Genomic DNA, 20,655 nt, shown 5'->3' on the forward strand with positions numbered 1-20,655 from the left:
CGTGAGGATCTCTTTGACTCCAGTGGGTGAGGGCAAGGTTGGCTATCCACTTTTCTTGGGGAATACCCCCAATCCTTGAGTGTTTTTTTTTTTTCAGGTCCTTTCTCAGCCCCATAGCCTGTATGTCTGAGGCCCTGGGGATGTGGTAAGAGTTATTTTTAAACGAAGACGCCTTGAAGGCCACTTTCATGACAGAAAGTCCTGGGGGATGTGGTGGCCATGGTGGGGCAGTTGTGAGCACGGGCTGTTAATGAACAGCCTGGGCACTTTTGACTCATTTATCACTGCCTTCCCTCCCTGGCCAGGTATTCTTTGTGGAATCTGTCTGCGATGATCCTGATGTCATTGCTGCCAACATCCTGGTGGGTGACAGCCTTGCATGCCACCACCTCCCTGTCCTTTCGGCCTTGTGTTATATGTGTGTTAGTGGGTGAGGGGGGATTGTCAACTGGGCAATGAAAGAAAGAAATAGACACGTTTAACAGTGCAGGGCGATCTTTTTGATCTGCCAGAGCACCATTTTATACTTCCGCATTCTTCCCTTGGGAGAAGAAACGGAGGCTCTGAGGAATGAAGTAAGAATGAGCTGTTGAATGGAAGCCAAGACTTAGACCGTAGGAGTTTTGGCCCTGTGTTCTGGGTATCAGCTGAATGCTGAGACCTAGGGATGTCCTCAGAGTAGATCAGCCTCTTCGCTGTCTGTCAGGGCCACCACGGAGGAAGGTCATCTGCCAACTAACTGTCTAACATTCAGGTCCGCGATCTATGCACTGAGCGCCTCATGCCCTGTATGATAGCGGCAGGAACCAATGCCCGTCTGATGGGTTGTACTGTGCTGTGTAGACATGGTATCATGGCGGTGCTCTCCTAGCAGTGTGGGAACTTGGAAGCATCTAAGAAGAGGCATCTGATCCAAGTCAGGCATGCATCAGATCCAGCACCCTATTCTGAGTGGTCGTACGGAGAAGTTGAAGCCCATTCTGTGTTCCCCGCAGGGCACATAAAGGGATTGGGGCCCAGGAGAAGTTTGAGCTGTGTGACTGCCTCAGTCCTTCAGCCAAGGGCAGGCACATGACTCCCCAGTTGTCTTTCCTTTCTTGGTTGCCAGGGTCACAGGACAGGGAGGGGGTGCTCAGAGAACGGGGATTGCCAATGCTCCAGTGAAAGGGCCCTTCTACGGACTTCCTTCTCTTTATTTAGCATTGGCTGTTTGCAGGAGGGCTGTTAAGGGCACACCTCTGACCAGACCCTACTCTCCATATTATTCCAGGAGGTAAAGGTGTCGAGCCCTGACTACCCTGAAAGAAATAGGGAGAATGTGATGGAGGACTTCCTAAAGAGAATTGAATGCTACAAAGTCACCTATCGACCCCTTGACCCAGACAACTATGACAAGTAAGGTTTAAGGCCGTGGTTTGAAGGGCCTGGGGCAGGGGTCTCATTTCAGAAAAGAGCCTTTCTCCCTCTGTCCTCAAACTTTCTTCTGACCATCCAGACCTATAGTGTTTACATCATTCCAGAGAAACAAGGTATGGATTTGTGGCTTCTTATGTAGGTTGCATCTTACACTTGAACAGTGAAGTTTTTTTTATCATCATTTCTTCCTCTCTGTTGTCTAAAGCAAGATTTCTCAGTCTCCACGTTGCTGACATGTTGTGCTGACTAATTCTTTATTACAGTGGTAGGTGGCTGTCCCTGGTGTCCACTCACTAGATACCAGTAATACTCCTAACCTGCGACAAGCCAGAATGTTTTCAGACATTGCCAGGTGTCTCTGAGGAGCAAAATCAAGTGGTTCTGATCTAGGGTGTTGTAGGACACCCCTCAGAGATGTATCATCAGCTTTTGATCAATTTTTGTTGGTGTATGTATCTATTCTGTAACACACCTATATTAGTGTATAAGTATACGTATATTACACATGTAAGAGTAACATAATATAGAAATATATTTACGTTTACGTAAAATATAATGTACATGTACAAATACATGTAATGTATAAATGATATTTATATATAAATACATACAATACGAATAGACGTAAATAAAAACGTGTAACAAACATATAAATATATATTATATGTAAAGTGTGTGTGTGTGTGTGTGTGTGTGTGTGTGTATATAGCATGTAAAGTCCTTAAGACCATTCCTGGCTCATCAGAAATGTCTGATTGCTGCTAGCCTTTATTACTGTTTTAGTGTCTGTTGGCAGTGTGCTGTGCAATATGGGTTAACTTAATGTGCATGAGGTATGAGAGCCATAGTAAAATGTCAAGTCCATGTTGAAGAAAGATGCATATACACAGAAACCTGGAGAATGTAGCCACAGAGTTAACAGCTGTGTTTGAGTAAGATATGGCCCTGCGGCCAAGCAGATGGCGAGATAAGTGTGCGAAGCTCGCTGTTCTGTGTGTTAGCAGTCTGCTTAATGTTTTGAGTCTTTAAGTTCCTTTGAGTAGATTGCCCAAAATGTTAGTATTTGGAGGTGTTCCTTAATATAGAGGTTGAAAACCACTGCTCTGGAAATGGTGTAATAGTGTATTTTTCTACATAGAAGTTCTATATAGAAAAACATTCTAGAACAGTGTGTGTGTGTATGTGTGTGTGTGTGTGTACATCAGTATTTCCGATGGTAGGGTTTGGGTGATTTTTATTTGCATCATTCTACCTTTTTTTGAAAAGTTTTTTGGAATAAGCATTTATCATTTTTTTAAAAATTTAATCAGTTAGCATTTATGATTTTTACAACGAGAAAAATTCTCTGATGAGGCAATGGCTGTGAAGTACCTCTGAGAGAGGCTTGGTTAGGTCGATCCAGGGGACGTGTAGGGATCTCTAAGATTCGGCTGCCTGCTGCCCTCCTCGCCGGCAATGCCATCCCCTGGCCAGGTCTTGACCGCCTCAGATGGGGTTGTGCTTCTCACCAAACTTGAGGGTTAGCAGAATTGTCAGGTCACCTAGTCTGACCCTTGAGGGAAAGCCTGGATTCTTTGTATCCTACTTATCTACATTCCACAGCACAGTATAGGCACTGAAGAAATGGTAGACTGGCCAGAAGTTGGGGCCATCTTACTTCATCTTGGGTCTGAGGTGTAATCCGTCTCTTCCAGTGGGTTCCTTAAATGTGGGTTGGCTCTGACAGGAGAGGAGGAAGAGCTGCCTCAAGCCCACAAGTAATTATGCGAATCCTTCTCTTCCCGCTGTTATCCTCAGATTTTCATTCCCAGGGATTCTCTTTTCTCCTGCTCTGTCCCAGGGATCTTTCCTTCATCAAGGTAATAAATGTGGGCCAGCGATTTTTAGTGAACAGAGTCCAGGACTACATCCAGAGCAAGATAGTCTACTACCTCATGAATATCCACGTGCAGCCTCGCACCATTTACCTTTGCCGACACGGAGAGAGCGAATTCAACCTCTTGGGGAAGATCGGGGGTGACTCTGGCCTCTCAGTGCGGGGAAAACAGGTGAGGAGGTGCTCAGCAGCAGGCTGGGTTTCCCAGGCTTAGAGTGGGAGGAGGGGCACAGTGGAGGTCATCTCCCTTATCCCCTTACTTCTTCCTAAATCCCACTGGGGCCGAGGCTGTGGTTTCAGATACTCAAGCAAACGCTGAGGACCTCTTCTTGTCCACAGATTCTGGCTGTGTTGTGATGTGGTAACTGGGAACCACTTCTGCTGTTAATTCAACTGTCAGATGTTTATTGGGCGCCACTTGTGTGCTCAGCGCAGGACAGGATGCTCCAGGGGAAGTTCATTTCCTCTTGGGTTTGTCATAACTGTGTAGTACCTTTTGGATTTTGACCGTGGTCCTACACGTTGTCCTTTATAGGCCAAGTTAGCAGTTGTGTGCATGTGTGTCTATAAGTGCATGTGCACGCAGATTTCTCTGCTTTTAAAATTTTTATCTCGAACCCCAGTTTGCCCAGGCTCTAAGGAAGTTTCTGGAGGAACAGGAGATAGCAGACCTCAAAGTGTGGACGAGCCAGCTAAAGAGGACTATCCAGACCGCTGAATCCCTGGGTGTGACCTATGAGCAGTGGAAGATTCTGAATGAGATCGATGCTGTGAGTAGGAATTCTGATGGCTACAAAGCCAGTGAGAGTCTTGTATTCAGGCAGGAACTCTCAGAAGTCACAATATGGGCAGTTTTATCTAGAAAACTAGAACCACCAGGTAGTAGCACTAGGAGAGGAAGTGGGAACAGTTGTACCCCAGTCAGGGCTTCCTGCCTGTTGGAGCACCTGTGCCAGTGTGGGCCCAGACCAATCTGTGGCCTAGCCCCTCTGGCATCTGGGGACAGTGCGGCTCCATTTTGTTCCCTTGTATATTTTTCTCCTGGGAAAAAGAAATGGCTAACAACTCACTTCTTTAATTTCTGCTTAGACCATTTGGTCAGCTCTTCTGGAAAAGTCCTTTCCAAATTTTTTCTTGGCTTTCTCTGTCCTTGAGCGCAAAAGCAAGCACTTCTTTTTCTTTTCTTCCTCTGTACCTTTTTATGCCTTCCGGAAGAATTCTCTAGTCCCTTCAGTTTCTCCTCCTTCCTCTTCCCTTTATCCTGCTGACTTTTCTTGGACCTTTAACTTCTCTGAAGTAGTCAGAGCAAGTGGCAGCTTAAGCTCAAGAAGCCACAGCCTCTGTGCAGTGACCCTCCCCCCGCCAGTCCCAGCCACCTGGGCCCATCAGTGGCCGGACAGGCAAGGACCCGGCACAATGCCTGGTGCATAGTAGAGAAGCCCGGATCCCTCACTGTCGCCTCCCTCGTTTGGGTGGGCCACGTGGGTCGGCCTCCCTCCCGCAGCCAGTGTGCTCCCTGCAGGGCGTGTGCGAGGAGATGACCTACGCGCAGATTGAGAAGCAGTACCCGGATGAGTTCGCGCTTCGAGATCAAGAGAAATACCTGTATCGGTACCCTGGTGGGGAGGTGAGATTTCCTCTCACGTGGGGCGACTGCTCAGCCCTCCGTTGGGGGTTTAGCTTTAATTTGGGGGAAGGATTGAATGGGATGTGAAGGGTCTAGAAAGGGTAGTCAAGGCATCATGTAGTCTTGTCCTCTGAGTTTGGGTCACAGTGTGTTTCATTCAGCTTAGACCATCGAACGTCTCATTAGGATCTCCGGGGAAAAGGGTGACTGGATGTCTTGTGTGTTAATTGTAGAATCAGCATCTTCTTTTTCACTTCTTTTTTTTTGTTCCCCTCCCTCAGTCCTACCCCCACGCAAGCAGGTATAGGCCCCGAGTCAATATATGCATTATGAATGATTTCCCTTCTCATTTTGCATGTTTGAGGCTGTTTGCTGGCCTGAGGGCCTTCCTAGTGTAGAGCCATGGGAGGCACGGGTAAATAAAGCCAACGGCAGAGGTCCAGGAAACCCGTAGGAGCCTCTCGTTGCCTCCCGTGCTGCCTGTTCGTCCGTGGGAAGGAAAAAAGTCGCAGGCTGAATTCACATTTCCTCTTTTTGACCTGTCGTTTTCTTGATCTGAATGTTGCTCTTGAACAGCCTGAGGATTCTCAAGAGATCCCAGGGCTGGGGGGAGTTAGCAGGCGACATGAAGTCGCTGAACCTCCAGGAGGAAAGCCAGCTGGGGAAGAAGAAGTGGCCTCCTGACTCTGGAGCCAGCCACTGACTTGGCTGCCAGCCTGTGCCTGGCCTCCTACCAGTCTGCCTCACTTCCCCCATAGTCGTACCAGGACCTGGTGCAGCGGCTGGAGCCCGTCATCATGGAGCTGGAGCGTCAGGGCAACGTCCTCGTCATCTCCCACCAGGCTGTCATGCGCTGCCTGCTGGCCTACTTCTTGGATAAGGGTGCAGGTGACATTGGAGGGAAGAGCCAGAGGACGCATTCATGGGGAGGGGGCTTTACTCGGGGTGGCACTAGGATCCCAGGCAACAGAACCTCCCCCTCTTCCACTCAAATTGGAGTGCATTCTTCCGGCAGCAGTGTGGGGCTCCCAGCAGCCACAAGGCCAACTACTTGCTGAAGTTACTCCTCTGGTACAAAAGCCTCCAGTGGAGAGTGGCCGCTGCTGGAGCTCTGTGATCCTGCTTGGCTAAAGGGCCAGTGTCGAGCTGACACTCCTGGCAGAATCAGAAGAGTGGTTGAACGTTCCCGGCTTGTTATTTGGCTACAAGGAGGGTGGTGTCTTCGAAGCATCTTCATTCATTGGATTCAGCATAGGACAGTTTCTGGGTAGAGCCGTAAGAAAGTTGCTAGCTTTTCTGACCCCTCCCTTCCCTTCCTGATCTCTCTCTGGGCAGCCTACAGATTGGCCTTTGGTACACCCAGGTGGGCCACGATCTTCCCCTCCACTGGGTCCTGGCTACTCCCTTACTCCTGTTTTGCCTGCATGGAAGGATCTAAAATGGATTGCTTTCCTTCCTTAGCCTCTCAGTGGTTTGGGCAGCTTCTTTGGTGGCCATCCTGACAATTGGGGTTTAGGGGAGGAATTGTACAACTCTAGGTCAGGGCAAAGAAAACGCATGAGCTCCTTCGACTTTCCCACTAATGTGACCTTACCACATAGTACTAAGAGACTTGTCTCGCCTGGTCTTTCTGCTTTCAGATGAGCTACCGTACTTGAGGTGCCCTCTCCATACCATCTTCAAACTTACTCCTGTGGCCTACGGTAACTATGAGCTTATTAGCAGCTGGGCAGGAGGTGGGGATTGAAGACAGGCTATTTGAATCTTCTCTGAAGTTCAACTTTATCACCCCTGTATACCAGGGAAATTCCATCTGTGCCTTCCATTTTTAAAAGGATGTGTGGGGCACCTGGGTGGCTCAGTTGGTTAAGCATCTGGTCATGATCGGCTCACGTCATGATCTCTGGGTCCTGGGATCGAGCCCCACATCGAGTTCGGGAGCAGGAGCAGGGCGACTGCTTCTCCCTGTCCCTCTCCCTCTGCCCCTCCTCTTGCTCATGCTCTGCCCACCCCCCCCCCAATAAATGAATAAAATCTTTTAAAAAAAGGATATATATATAAAAGAATATATACATTCTTTTATGGTATGTTTCCCATATTGAATCTAAGGAATTTTGGGGGAACTTTTTTCCTGAAGACCTTTTCTCTTTCCTCTGTTTCCTTAGGATGCAAAGTGGAAACAGTTAAACTCAATGTGGAGGCTGTGAACACTCACCGTGACAAGCCAACCGTAAGTATTTTCCCACAGATGAACATGCAGGCTCCCTGCCATGTTGAGTCTTTGAACCTTTGACATCACGAGACTGGGGTTTTGTTTATGTACGAAAGGGAAACACATCCAGAACTCATGTCCTATGTAGTAGTCTGCTTACTTCCAAAAGGAAGAGATGTTGGAATTATTACTTTTTAAAATTAGTACCTCTTTCATGAGTCTTAACCTTGGAAGTTGGCTCCTGGAAATCCAGTTAAATATGGGAAGTGTTTGGCCAAAGTCAAATACAGATTTTCTTCCCCCGGGGAATGCTCCCTTTAGAAAGTAGGACCCAGAGGAGCCTATAAGGTGGGATCAAGAGGTATAGGGTTCGTTCCTAGGTCTGTCCTGATAATCTGTGTGGTTTTAAATAATCCCCTTCCTTCCGTGGGCCCTTCCTTCCTTGGAGTGTGTTGCTCAAGGAGCTTCTCCTTCTGCAGTCCTTTAGCTTCCTGGGACTAGGACCAAGGCTGTGGCCCATGTCTTGTGAGAGACTCTATGTGCAGAGGAGCAGGAGTGGAGGAAACTGTTGTGGTTACAAGCATTATTTAACCTTTATGAGTGAGCTTTTGGCTTGGCTTTCATTTGTGTGGTGTCCCTCCATTTCCAATCAGAACAACTTCCCCAAGAACCAAACCCCTGTAAGGATGAGAAGGAACAGCTTTACGCCTCTGTCCAGTTCGAATACAATAAGGCGTCCAAGAAATTACAGTGTTGGGAGCCGGCCCCTCAAGCCCCTCAGCCCTCTACGTGCCCTGGACACGCAAGAAGGGGCCGACCAGCCGAAGACCCAAGTCAGCATTCCGGTGGTGTAACCGTGTGTCCCCTCCAGGCTTGGCCTCCTGCCCTTGTCACTAAGCACCAAGGAGTCATTTAACTTCCAGCCCCCACCCCCAATACCCTCCATGGATCTTAACACAGAACGTGAGCTCATGTGTTTCCAGACCAATCTTAGCTGTTCTCCAGTGTGAAACATCTCCCCTCCCAGGGACAATTTGACCAGCGGGTGTTTTAGGACACATCCTCGGTTGGGATGGTCTGGAGGAGGAGGAAGAAGGATACACTCCCCTGGGTGCTTAGCATAGCTGGGTCTGAGGTTAAGCCTGCCCCATAGACTTGGTTCTTGTGCCTGGTGTCTAAACCCCTCATGTCCTTGTGTTGGTACAGTGGGGGGCGGGGCGGAGGGGGACACAGAAGCCCGTTTTTCCTTCACCTTTGTCTCTTCAAGGTGTGCTTTACTCACAGTCCTTACTTGCCTGCTTTGTTCCCCCCTTGCTCACCTCCCCTTTGGATTGTCCAGTGTGATGCATGGCGTTGTCATCGTGGTGTCTGTCAAGGCGGGAAGGGGTGGTTGGAGAGAGAGAAGTCTTGGCTCTGTTGATGCTCTCTGCAGGGGGCCTCAATGGATCCAGACTGGGGGAGCTTTTTTCTCCCCCTTCTCCTTTCCTCTCAAGCCAGGTGGTGAAAGGGTCAGTCCAGGCAGCAGAACATCTGCAGATGCTCTGGAGCCTGCAAGTGGACATAGGGTGAGAGTTCGAGCCCCTGCCCCGAGAGCCGGTCCCAAGTCTGCGAGGCTCTGGGGGAGTTGGCTCTGAGTATGTGTGAACTATCTTGGTTGGTATTTGTCACTTCAAGAGCCAGGCATGGGTCTTTTTGGCAGCTGTGGAATGAGGTTTAGGAGACTAGGACGTTCTCTAGCTCTCACAGGGCTCTTGCAGGGCAGCCATGTCTTTTTTCAGTGCCTCCCAGCTTTGCCAACCACAGCAACATTCCTGCCGAGGCCAGTGACCTCTGAGACTGTTTAGAAGGACAGAGTTAGATTAAAGAGTCACCACTGACACTGGAATTGCCCAAGGCAGACGGTAGAGAAGAGTTCACTAGGGCTGCTTATTTTCTTGTAATTTTCAACACACTCTCCTCTTAACGTTAAAAAAATTTTACATGAGCAATGGTTTTGTGTTGTTTTTGTTTTTGTTTTTGTTTTTGCCTCAATGTGGAAAGGCCTGGCCATGAATTTAATCTCATCTTGGTGTCCAGGAATCTTTGGACCCTGAAGGGTCTAGCTCTTAATTTTCTGGAATTGCCTATTCATTTATGTTATTTTATTTTCTCTGTAGGGTTAAACAGTAAACGTTTAGAGCAGGGGATTCTTAGCTCCTTGGTGGCCCCTCCAGTTCTGTATATAAAACATGAATAAGTTTTCTGAGAGGGAAGTCAGATTTCTCATGAGGTTTTTTAAAAGCGATGGAATGAGTCCACACCTTAAAGTTATCAGTTGTCTTTTAGAGGAAACCAGTGAGAGCAAGTAACCTGTTTGCCAAGGGTCTTTTTGTTTGGTAATAGAAGACCTTTTGTAATGGTTCTAGAAGCGTTCTTTACAATCCTCTTTAGAATTTTTGAAACACATACATGCCCCCGTCCAATTTAGGCTTAATCTTTAGCTCAGAATCTCTGGGGTTGGGGTCTGGACATGTACGCATTGAGGTAACTTCCCTGAAGATTCTGAGTCATACTCAAGGGTAGAGCTCCATTTTAGTTGTGGGGAGAAATACTGGAATAGTTCCTCAGACAGAGCCTCAACCTAAGAATTCTGAATTCCTTGGCTCTGAAAGGACGCTTCTCTGCAGATGGATGTGTGAGCAGATCACAGTACTACACTAAGTGACCCCCTTGAAGGCAGGCTGCGTGTTTTAGAGGGTTAATCTAGGTTCTAGTCCCATCTTTAATCCTTTATGCTGCAGGGTGATGAGGAACAAATCACTGTGTGAGTAAGTGTCCTCCGATAATAGCTGGGGTTTTTCAGCGCTCTGGATAAAGCACAGGGATAAAACCGGTAGGATGATAAAGGTTATCATCACAGGCCGCTGACTTGTGACCTTGAGTCCTTTATTCTTATATTGCGAGTAGGGCATCACAGTGTTTCCAAAGGCTGCTTGCCTAGCTTCTGCTCCTCATTGCGTCTAACCTGCTATTCCTGTTTTGCCATTCCATTCTGTGTACGTGATGTCTTTGCCGGGCTTTGGGCTGGGTGGGCGCGCTGGTGGTGGTAGGGTACACGGAAGTGGGAGAAAAGGTCCTTGCCCCGAAGGTTACTTAAGAGGCAGGGTATATAATGTATAATAAAGAACATTTGCCAAAGAGCAACACATTGAGTCTGTAAGTGTGGACACTGCAGTGGAGTTCAGATTCCTTCTGACTTTTCTCTTGTCCTGTGAGGCTAAAGGGGGGAAGCAGGCGAGAGCCCTCCCCCTCTAGGGGAGAATGAGATGTGGTCTAGGCGCTGTGCGCGGCACTGTTACAAGGCGGCCTCATCTAACCCTTCTTGGCCAGCAGCATCCTTAGCCCGAATTGATTATTCAGTCAGTTTTTGGGTTTTTCCTGCTGCTATGCAATAAGAATAATTCAGAGCTAACGACTGACAAGCGGGAGCATCCGGATCCAGACTTCGGATTGGGGCTGTGCGTACTCTTAGGGAGAGGAAAATTCTCTAACGCACGAGCATTGTGTTAACCCTGTTATAAACCCCGGTGTGAGCCACAGGTCACCCTCAGCCTGCTCCTTGTTCCTCCACTCTCCCCCATGCTAGTTTGCTTCCCCCAAAAGAGGAGCCTGTGGTGGTCTTTTTAGTCTCAGGTGGGACACAAGAAATTAGAACTTGACTGTAGCAAGGCTTTTGGCATCCTTCAGTTTTTAGAGCAAGATCTCTCCAGAGAAGTTTCTGCAGGAAGAAGCCAGGAGAATACAGAATGGCATAGAGCTCTTACTCCAAATTTTAGAGAAGTTCTACTTCCTACCTTTTCTGTCCTCCTCTTCCTTTCTTACTGGAATGTGTATTGGTTGTATCTGCACATTATTATAATTATGTCTAGATCAGAGATTCCACAAAGAAAGGGTGAATTCCAGAGCACCTTTTGCTGAGGCTTTCGGTTTCATTGTGGGAGAAATAGGTGAAGGCTTTAGCATTTAATCTAGTAAATTATTTAATCTAGTAAATGGGGAAAGGAATATCCCCGTATATTTTATTTTCTTGCTTGGAAGCTGAATGATGAATTTCGTGACAGATTTGGAAGAGGAATCTGAAGGAGATTTAGAGAACTAGCTTCTCTTGTCTCGTAATCCTCAAATTAGAATTTAGTTCTTATTGATCTGTATTGTCTTTGGTTTTTGTTTTGATAAGGGGATTGTTTTACCATTCAGCTGCAGAGTAGAATTAGAAAATCTTAAAAACATGCATTGTGTAGGGTCTGCCCTATCTTATTGTCTCAGGGTTTTTTTGTTTGTTTGTTTCTCCCCCAAAAGGTTAGAATTAGGAATACAGCGCATCTGTATTCCCAGGCTGAATGGACGAGTGTTTCCTGTGAGGATCTGAGTGTTCCTCTTCGCAGTCCACAAATGGATCTGCAGGGGCACCGGCATTCTCAGAAATGTGACATAACTTTGGAAATAAATCCATCTGATGGTTTTTCTGTGAGTAGGAGGTCTAGGTTCTGGAGAAACTCGTTGATGCTTTGGGTAGCCAAAAGACAGGGGGAAGAATGTCTAATGATTGAGAGAACTATATCTGGGTTATACAGTCTTACGGACATTCCATTGTTTTTGCTGAGTTCAGAAGCCATGGTGTGTTTGTTTTCAAGAAATTTGGTCAATTTACCCAGGTTTTCTAGCACGTATTTTGACTTGGTCATGTTTTAAAATATTTTAATTTAAAAAATATCTAACAATTGAGCCAGGTTGAGACATTGGCAGGATGGATCTCTGACTTCCCAGAGAGGTGATACAGTCATCAGAAGTATGTCCAGGGATTTACTTTGGATGCCTAGTGTCCAGAAGACTGTATCTAGTGGTATCCATGTGCTTACGGACTGGCAGACCCTGGTAGAGTCTGTATGCTGACTGCCTGACTGACAGACTCCAGTAGGGTCTTGTAATCTGACAGTCTGTTTTCGGATTGTACCAGTTAGTAGGATATGCATATGATTGTAATTTTGTGTCTGTTGCATGTATCCTACAAAGAAAGGAAGTAAACACGTTACCTTTGTTCTTCAGGGGCAAGTTCTGTACACTCCGATTTTTAATGGACATTTCTTTTAGAGTAGCAGCCAAATTCTCATCATTTTGTAGAAAACAAACGTTGAACATCACTTGTGTATGATATTCTGTAAACTCAGTGAAGGAAATACCTCCTCAAAGCCTGAGATTGTTGCCTCTTCCTGCATTCATTCCACCCACTCTCCCACTTCTAGGCAGGACTTCCCTTTTACCACCTGCTTCTGAACCTTCTGTGTGCTCAGCTTCCCTGTCACAGGCTATAGCAGTGGGTAATGCCGCCGTTTGCAGTCTGCTGTGTGTTTGGCTTTTATTCATAAGCTAATCAATAAAAATGCAAAGAAAATGTTGCATTTAAAGATTGATCTTAAGAGTTGGCAAAGGTATTCTTTCCAGTCAGCCTTTCACTGGGGATCTAGGACCAATATTTACCACCTCAGTGGTTTTGTATCTGAATTGCTTGTGTACATTTTTTTTTATTGTGTTGAAATAACAAAATCCACTCATTCTGATATGGTAATGGTTTTACTGTGGCAAAAGCAAAGGACTCATCACCAGCTGTGCCCCTTGGAGGTGTTTGGAAATGGTTGAAGGGAATGGACTGAATTGGGAACTCACGTACTAGAGTTACCTGCGGATTTCCTGGGCACAGCTCTGGTGAAAAAGGAATGTGAGTCCTTACCAGCATTCTGATTTAATCTGGTGACATTGATATCAAAATATGCCACTCAGATCCACATAAGGTGTGTATAACTGTATTTGAAATGTGCTTTCGTGTGTTTGTGTGTGTGTGTGTGTGTGTGTGTGTGTGTGTTTGTGTGTGTGTGGAATGGGTAAATAAAATTGTTGAATAACTTGAACCTATCAGAAGGCTTCTGGGTTTTTTGTTTTATATTTTGGGTTGTGTTCTCCACCCACTCCTCCACCTCTGAAACTGTCTCCTGCTGCTCCATGATTAGCCTCAGAGGAGCCAAAGCCAGTTGGCAGCGTGACCGGAGTCCTTGGTGTGGGCATGGCTCTCTTCCACCACCTTCTGGGAAAGATGGGAAGGACATTATGGAAGGCACGTGAACTTCAGTAGAAGTTGTGTGTACTTTTTGGCGCCTCTACAAGAATTAAGAAAAAATTACCTTTGCCTGTACTGTACTATGACTCCTGTTAGCCACATGTGACTCATTATGGTAAAGAAAAAAATGTGGAGATCTCTTAGAATTTAGTGGGCTGTTCCTTCTAAAACATGACCTGCCTGTCTCAAAGAGCTTACAGTCAACAGAATGAAATGGCATTTAACTTCTGGGACAGGAAATACAGGTGGAACCGTGTCACCGCCTTATGCCTCACTCCTCGTCAGCCTAGCAAGGAGCAGGAGCTCATTAGACATGCAGACTCTGGGGCCCTGTCACACGCCCACTGAATCAGAATCTTCATCTTAATAGGATTGCCAAGTGATTCAGATGCACATTTAACACTTGAGAAACACTGCTCTAGGGGGAAGAATTCCTCACAAAACATTCAATCCCAGTTTATGGGAAGAAGCTGGTTTATGCTCGGACAGATTTCAGAACGGACTGGGATAGCCACAACTGTAGAGACCCACCTGAGAAGCCAAGTAGCCCCTGACTGTGGTGCCATTTTGTCAGCATGGTCTTTTGGTTGATAGTAGCCTACGTGCTCTCCTTTTACCACAGGATTTCCTGCAGCTCCTACCTCCTATCTTGGGTATATAGCTTTATAGTCTAGGTCTGGAAGAAGTGCCCAGTCCAACATGGTTACAAGGTTGGTTTCTCAGGGAAAGAAGCCCATGGCTATACTGTTGGAGTTTGGTAAAGGGTAAAGGGGTGTGTGCCAGCACAACGGAGGGTCTATGCATGTGGCGGAGCTGGGGCTATGGGCCGTGGGGGAGCAGTGGAAGGGTGGGGGATGGGTACTGCGTTACTTTTATTTGTCTTTTGGCGGTGGTATAATAGCTTTGTCTCTCTTCCTGTCTGGCTCGTAGGCAGAGACCGGGTTGGCTGTGGCCAGGCACTCTTCTTTGGCGTCCCTCACACCACTTTGCTGATGATGTGAAGGCTGAGGCCAGACCTCTCCAAGATCTACTGCAGAGCTTGGGCTGGCAGCTCCACAGCAGCTCCATCAGGAGGTTAAGCTGGGATCGGACATTTGGGGCCACTAAAACGAGGCCTGGAAAAACATTACATTTCTTCCCCTCATGCCTAATGGGAATATCTGTTACACGGGAAAACTTAACTTCCCTGTGCCTCAAAACATCTAACAGCCTGAACTAATCAGTTTGTATTATCTCTTTGCTGGGTATGACCCCAGTGGGCCAGTCTTGTTCTGTTTCGGCCTTTAACTTCCTACCTGTGATTGTATCCCTGGCTGCCTATTCTTTTCTGAAACGCAAACGCATCCTCTTCAGATTTGCTTCCACGTGAGAGGGCTGCGCGGCCGCAAGACTGTTCTGTGCTCTAAGAGCTGGTCTCTGCATCCGTTCCGGCCAAGCAGGCTAGAGGACAATATACACGTTAGCCGTCCCTTTTTGTCACGTTGGAAACAAAGAGACAATTCACCAGGTGTGTGGAGGGTGTCTGAGAAATGCAGTTCCTGAAATGTCTCTTCTGCGGTGATGGAAGAGCAATGTCAGCCACCTTTTCACGTAGAGAAGTTTTTCCTTGTTCCAGGCCCTGGAAGGGCAGGATCTGACTTCGAGACTCCCCAGAATGGATACCCGTGTTCAAAGTACCCTTTTCCTAAGTAGCTACTGTATTTCCTACCTGATGCTCTGTCCCCTCACAGGCAGCAGAGGGACATGTTCTCCAGTGGTTGGGAGTGACGGCTGGAGAGAAAAGTAGGGCGCCATTGACATTACCTGAAGAGGTAAAGAGGGTTCCTTGGGAATCAGCTCTACCAGGGAGTTCTTGCTTCAAACCAGGTGCAGGGGAACAAGTCTTTCTGTGCGGTCTATCACTATGATGTGGTCTGTACGAAAGCTGTGGCTGTGCCTTCGAGAACTCCTACCTCTTAGCTAATTGTCACAATGGGGGTCTCCTGGTCTCTTATGTAGAACACTGGGGGATACCTGAGTCCTTGAGGCGTCTGTCATTTGGCTTCTTGTAAAGCTAAGTCAGGTAATTCTCTAGATCAATGTGGTTCTCTTGTCAGTGTGATTTTAATATGTCGCTACTCCAGAGGAGGGCATGGAAGCTCCAAAGGATAAATATCTTACAAGCAAAATTCTTTTTTTTTTTTTTATTAAGTAAGTTTTTTAGCTTTTTAAATAATGTTTCCCTTTGATGCAGATACCCCCTTGCTGGGCAAGAGGGCAAGTAACAAGAAAAGTAATGAAATGCAGCTTTTCCCAAATGGTTCTTTTATACTGTGGATAATACAGGGCTCTGTTACCTAAGATGTGATGAGCTGGGCTGCGGGCAGCTCAGTATTCAGCAGCCAGGAGCTTATTTTATACGCACAAAGCTGCCTTCAGAAAGGCTCCTGACTGCTCCGTAGCAGGGGATTTTCATCTGGCCACTCGTAGCGTGCGGTACTGTACTGACTTTGTTCCTGTGCTGCGGGCTTCTGCATCTAAACGCAATGTCTGTTGATGATCAGATGATGTTTTTATTTAGTTATTTATTCATCCATGGGAGATATTTTTAAGTCGCATATTAGCGTTTGCATGCGTTTGAGCAGAATGTAAGATAATTGATGTCTGTTTTTTGGTAGAAATTAGGTAGTTTGAGATTTTAAGTGTGATGTCCATAGTATCACTTTAAATTCAATTTCCAAGATCTAGGTATCTGTCTTCTGTAAAAGGATGATAACTATATTAAGGCACAGTGGATTTCTTTTGAGTACTTGCTTTTCTCATTGATTTTTATCATAAGTATCAACCAAGAGATGCATTTCTCTGGAGGGAAGTTTATCTCCTGGATAAATAAAATCATGCTAAAATATGTCAGTGATATGTATTGCTTTGTAATAAGAAATATAATAAAAGTTATTTTTAATTTAAAGATGTAATTAATTTTTGAAATCACCACAAAATAGGATAACATTGTGCATTATACATACCCAAAATGTTAATAACATTGTGCAATGCCTTTGAAACTAGCTTCTTGAAAATGATTCTCAAATTCTTAGATCAGATATCTATTTCCAGCTAGCGTTTGAATTGGTGACTCCTGCCTTTATCAAATTATGTTAGCATTTCAAAATGGGATCATTATTATTGCCATATATTATTGACATTCTGGAGCTTTACTAATTTATTTAACAAATATTTAATGATCATCTATTGGTCGTCATGCAATGAGTAAAACCAAGTCCCTGTCCCCTGTCCTTGGAAAGATCTCCAAGCACTTTTGCAAGTGTTATCTTACCTGGCCATCAAGCCATCATTTGTAGAGGGATAAGCACGTCTGGGATCATTCTTATTTCACCAATAGGTGAATGAACACCCTTATTAAGTGACTTACCTCAACACTGATGGAGTTTTTGTCAAAGCGCATACCTCAGAACAAGGTAAATGGTAAGAGGTGTAACAGTGAAGGCCCAATAAACATATAACATGCTATTTTTAAATGTAGCTAGAAACTTCATAAAGATACCAGAATTAGAATATGACTCCACAGAGAGTGCCCCAGTGTTGGGTGACGGTCATTATTTGCCTTATTTCTGTAGCCTTAATTATTCCCTCATGTGTTCAGCCTCTCCAGGATCTTCCCTGGGGACTCTCTGTGAGGAGGCCAGCCTCACTAGCTTGCCCTGGTCGGTGACAAGCCCACTGGCACTTCCCCTGGCAGTCCGGCAGTCGCCCATCACCATGCTTTATGGTCTTGAAGTATTCCACACCATCCAAACTACATTCATTGTCTTGAACGCACTTGAGAATTTGACAAAAGCTAAGGCCCCTCGCCCCCACAAAAGATAGATGCGTATCACTTTCTCATGCAGTGGAGGGGGGTCGTGACCTCAGGGTAGCAAAGAAGGAGCCAGATATAAGGTACATACACACCCCATCTCTCTTTTCTTTGACATTAAAAAAAAATCCATCTATTTGATACTAACTTTTTTAAGCAGAGGGAAAGGATATGTGGGATTCTGAAATGCTTACTTTTTAAAACTGGACATTGTAGAATATTTAGGAATTTGAATAGATGGTAACAAGACAGAGTCACTAACCTCCAAGGCGGCAGGGGCAGGGGCGGGGGGCCATATATTTTTTTTCTTTCTTTTCTTTCTTTCTTTTTCTTTCTTTCTTTCTTTCTTTCTTTCTTTCTTTCTTTCTTTCTTTCTTTCTTTCCTTCTTTCCTTCTTTCCTTCTTTCTTTCTCTTTCTTTTTTTTAAAAAAGATTTTATTTATTTATCTGACAGAGAGAGAGCCAGCGAGAGAGGGAACATAAACAAGGGGAGTGGGAGAGGAAGAAGCAGGCCCAATGCAGGGCTCAATCCCAGGACCCTGGGATCACACCCTGGGCCGAAGGCAGACGCTTAATGACTGAGCCACCCAGGCGCCCCCATATTTTCTTTTTCTTAATCTCAAGATGCCGAGTGTGTCTTTTGTTCTCATTAAGCCAGTGCCACACTGTTCCAGTCACCACAGGCAGAACATGTCACTTTCGAGCTCCCTTCTGGATTCCCCAGGGCACCTAGATACCCTCTCGGTGATATGCTGTACCTTCCCCGCGAAAACTCGGTCAGATTCGAGAGAGGAGCTTCTCACAGTTAAATGAAATAATTTCACAAGCACAGGAGCCCTCGCGAAGCGGCGTTCCAGGGCTAATAGGGCCTCACCTCAAAACAGGTGGTGCCTTCTCCAAGCATCCAGCCTACTCTCAGAGAACAGCTTCTTCACCCGTTTGCATTTTCTTCCTTAGTGATTCTCTCACCTTATTTTACATCCAGTTTTCATTTGCCAGAGTGTCTCCTCTTCTATCCGTTGCCTTTTCAGAATTTATGGATGTAAATTTCACAATTTAATAAAGTCTATTAACCGTTCTTTTCCCAATTTAAATTCCTGGGTCATTTTACTCAAACCCTGGAAGACCACTTTTTTTTTTTTTTTTTGCATTCATCAGTGTTTCAGATTAGAAGGTGAAGGTGCCAGCAAACCCAGCAAACCCCTAAATGAGGTGTGGAGACAAGCAGTCTAGGGCTGGAACGGAGCTTCCTCAATCATTCAAGACCTTCTGTCCTGCAGTCCTTCTGTCCTTCTATCATGTTCACTCATCATCCTCCAAATGCGTTGGAGTCTATACCCCCCAGTGCAGTGTAGCTACTCGAGCTATAGGAATCCTGTCTACATCGCAGTCGGAGGAAGGAGCACAAAGGCCACACTAACTTCTTGCCGTAGTGCGTGTGCGTCTTGACTCACAAACAAAGCTCATTCTACAATGTTTTGTGAACAATTAGAGCTTTAAAAAATTTCTATTAGTTTTATTCTCGTGGAATCTGCATAAGGGCTACTTTTCTGGCCCAGGTTTTTCTTGGTGAGGCATTCGAGAACCAGCAATTCCATACATACAAATCGTTGGAAAAGCATCTTAAATCTTTTCTGAATCCTCTTGACAAAGACCAAAGGGAGTCTAATCATAACCGACTAGAGAACTTAAAGTCATCTTTTTCCAATTCTCTTAAAACCTTGCACACACACACACACACACACACACGCTGCAGTTTAACTCCCCACAACACCACCACAACCCTACCTAGGTGCGGCTGCTTCCCTACTCATTTTCCGCTCTCTTCCACCAATCGCTGTCTGCTCATTCCTTTGCGGAGCAAGCCAACCAGTCAGCACAACCTCGGCACTCCCCCCGCTACCTCGGTTCTCCAGAAAACAGTCTGGATTAGATCAAATTGCCCTTCGTGTCCAAAGGTCTAGAAGGGTTTGTGAATTCTCACTTATTAATTTTGCTAAGCTTGGACACTCATAATAAAGCGTGTAATCCTAAATCCCTTATCTGTAATCGCAAAATCCAAAAAGCTTTGAAAACAAAGTTTGCTTCCAATTTATTTGACGGGAAAATCTGACCTAAACTTTGTGAGGATATGTACAGTCTCTGTGTATCTCAGTGTAAATATTCTTACATTACATAGAGAAATATAACTAAGACAATCTTATAAATAATATGGTATCTTTCTCAAGCCCTAATCTTAATCTAAAGTAAACCATTAAGATGAAGTCTTTATTTGCGATTATTTCCTGTAATAATGCTCTATTTTATGAGGAATTTAGGAATTCCTCATTTAAGGATAAATAAATTCCTAATTTTAAGAATAAATAAAAATTTCTTTCACTATTTTTAAAATCATTTATTGTACAAACATGCATTAGATGCTGGGGAACTTGTATGCCTCAAGAAGTAGGATATGTGGTGTGTTAAGCAAAATTACTCCAAACCTGTTGAAAGAGACAAAAAAGAAATCACCGGAGAAATTTTTCAATGGGTTACTGAGTATTGCTTTGTAGACCCTCTCTGGGATTATTGATTTCATAGGAGTGTGTAATTTTGATTGGCTTTCTATTAACTAGTCTTTTTTACAACTCTATATAGACGAGAGGCTAATTTGTAGAAAAAAATGATTTTCTGAAAACAATGAAAACATTCCTGATAACGAGGCAAATGAATTTTATCCAGTAGAGATTCAATTAATTTCTATCAGTTAGGAAAAGCTCATTCCAAATATTACAGTTTGTTGCCATGTGTGATATTAACCAGTTTCACATTGATCAGAAAAGTCACTTCAGAAGGCCTTTGACTTGAATACATTAATCTCTGTTCCTCAAATTCTTTGAAGTAGTTTTAGCATCTTAACGCTTCTTCCATTAATGAGTTGAATAAAATCTTTGACACGTACTCATTGTATATTTATATGAGTGTCACGTTATTTACTCTTTTGAGAACTATACTCTAAAAGGTGCTTGCAGGGGCTCCTGGGTGGCTCAGTTGGTTAAGCGGCTGCCTTCGGCTCAGGTCATGATCCTGGGGTCCTGGGACTGAGTCTCACATCGGGCTCCCTGCTCAGCAGAGAGCCTGCTTCTCCCTCTGCCTGCCGCTCCCCCTGCTTGTGCTCTCTCTCTCTCTGACAAATAAATAAATAAAATCTTTGAAAAATAAATAAAAGGTGCTTGCACTATAGGAACTCACATATTTGTTGAGTGAGGAGCATACGTTGTGGAAAAACCATAAAGGCAGTATACAGTAAATTATAAATTATAAATTATCAGTATGGATTTGAGGGGCTGCGGTAGAGTTTCTGTGTGACTGTGTTCTTTTTATTTGTCCTGCGTTGGTCTTATGTACCTAGCAGACAATTCTGCTTTGCATTATGGAGTGCCCGTGAAAGAAATACACATGGGGCACGATCCTTGTCCTCGAGTTGTTAACAGTCTTGTGTGGGAAAAAGACACGAACGAATCATCATAAAGTAATGATA

The 20,655-nt window shown here is 45.2% G+C and overlaps 1 protein-coding gene across 10 annotated transcripts in view; it reads left to right on the forward strand.

The window, feature by feature from the left end:
* Positions 1–16,229, forward strand: part of PFKFB2 (6-phosphofructo-2-kinase/fructose-2,6-biphosphatase 2) — a 27,298-nt gene extending 11,069 nt beyond the window's left edge. For 3 of the 10 annotated variants that reach the window (XM_087857579.1, XM_087857577.1, XM_087857583.1), the window contains 10 exons: positions 306–362; positions 1,271–1,395; positions 3,257–3,464; positions 3,916–4,062; positions 4,815–4,919; positions 5,678–5,807; positions 6,560–6,622; positions 7,085–7,149; positions 7,785–7,976; positions 14,213–16,229. In XM_087857579.1, coding sequence (XP_087713705.1) covers positions 306–362; positions 1,271–1,395; positions 3,257–3,464; positions 3,916–4,062; positions 4,815–4,919; positions 5,678–5,807; positions 6,560–6,622; positions 7,085–7,149; positions 7,785–7,976; positions 14,213–14,275 — 1,155 coding nt within the window. In that variant the 3' untranslated portion in view covers positions 14,276–16,229. Of the gene's footprint in view, positions 1–305; positions 363–1,270; positions 1,396–3,256; positions 3,465–3,915; positions 4,063–4,814; positions 4,920–5,677; positions 5,808–6,559; positions 6,623–7,084; positions 7,150–7,784; positions 13,081–13,175 lie in introns of those variants that run through there. The other 7 variants (XR_015722405.1, XR_015722417.1, XM_087857596.1 and 4 more) reach the window with 7 other exon arrangements.
* The last annotated feature ends 4,426 nt before the right edge of the window (positions 16,230–20,655 follow it).

The sequence above is a fragment of the Ursus americanus genome, chromosome 2 (genome assembly GCF_024610735.1).
Source record: "Ursus americanus isolate L20-20 chromosome 2, mUrsAme1.1.p, whole genome shotgun sequence".
Classification (NCBI taxonomy): domain Eukaryota; kingdom Metazoa; phylum Chordata; class Mammalia; order Carnivora; family Ursidae; genus Ursus; species Ursus americanus.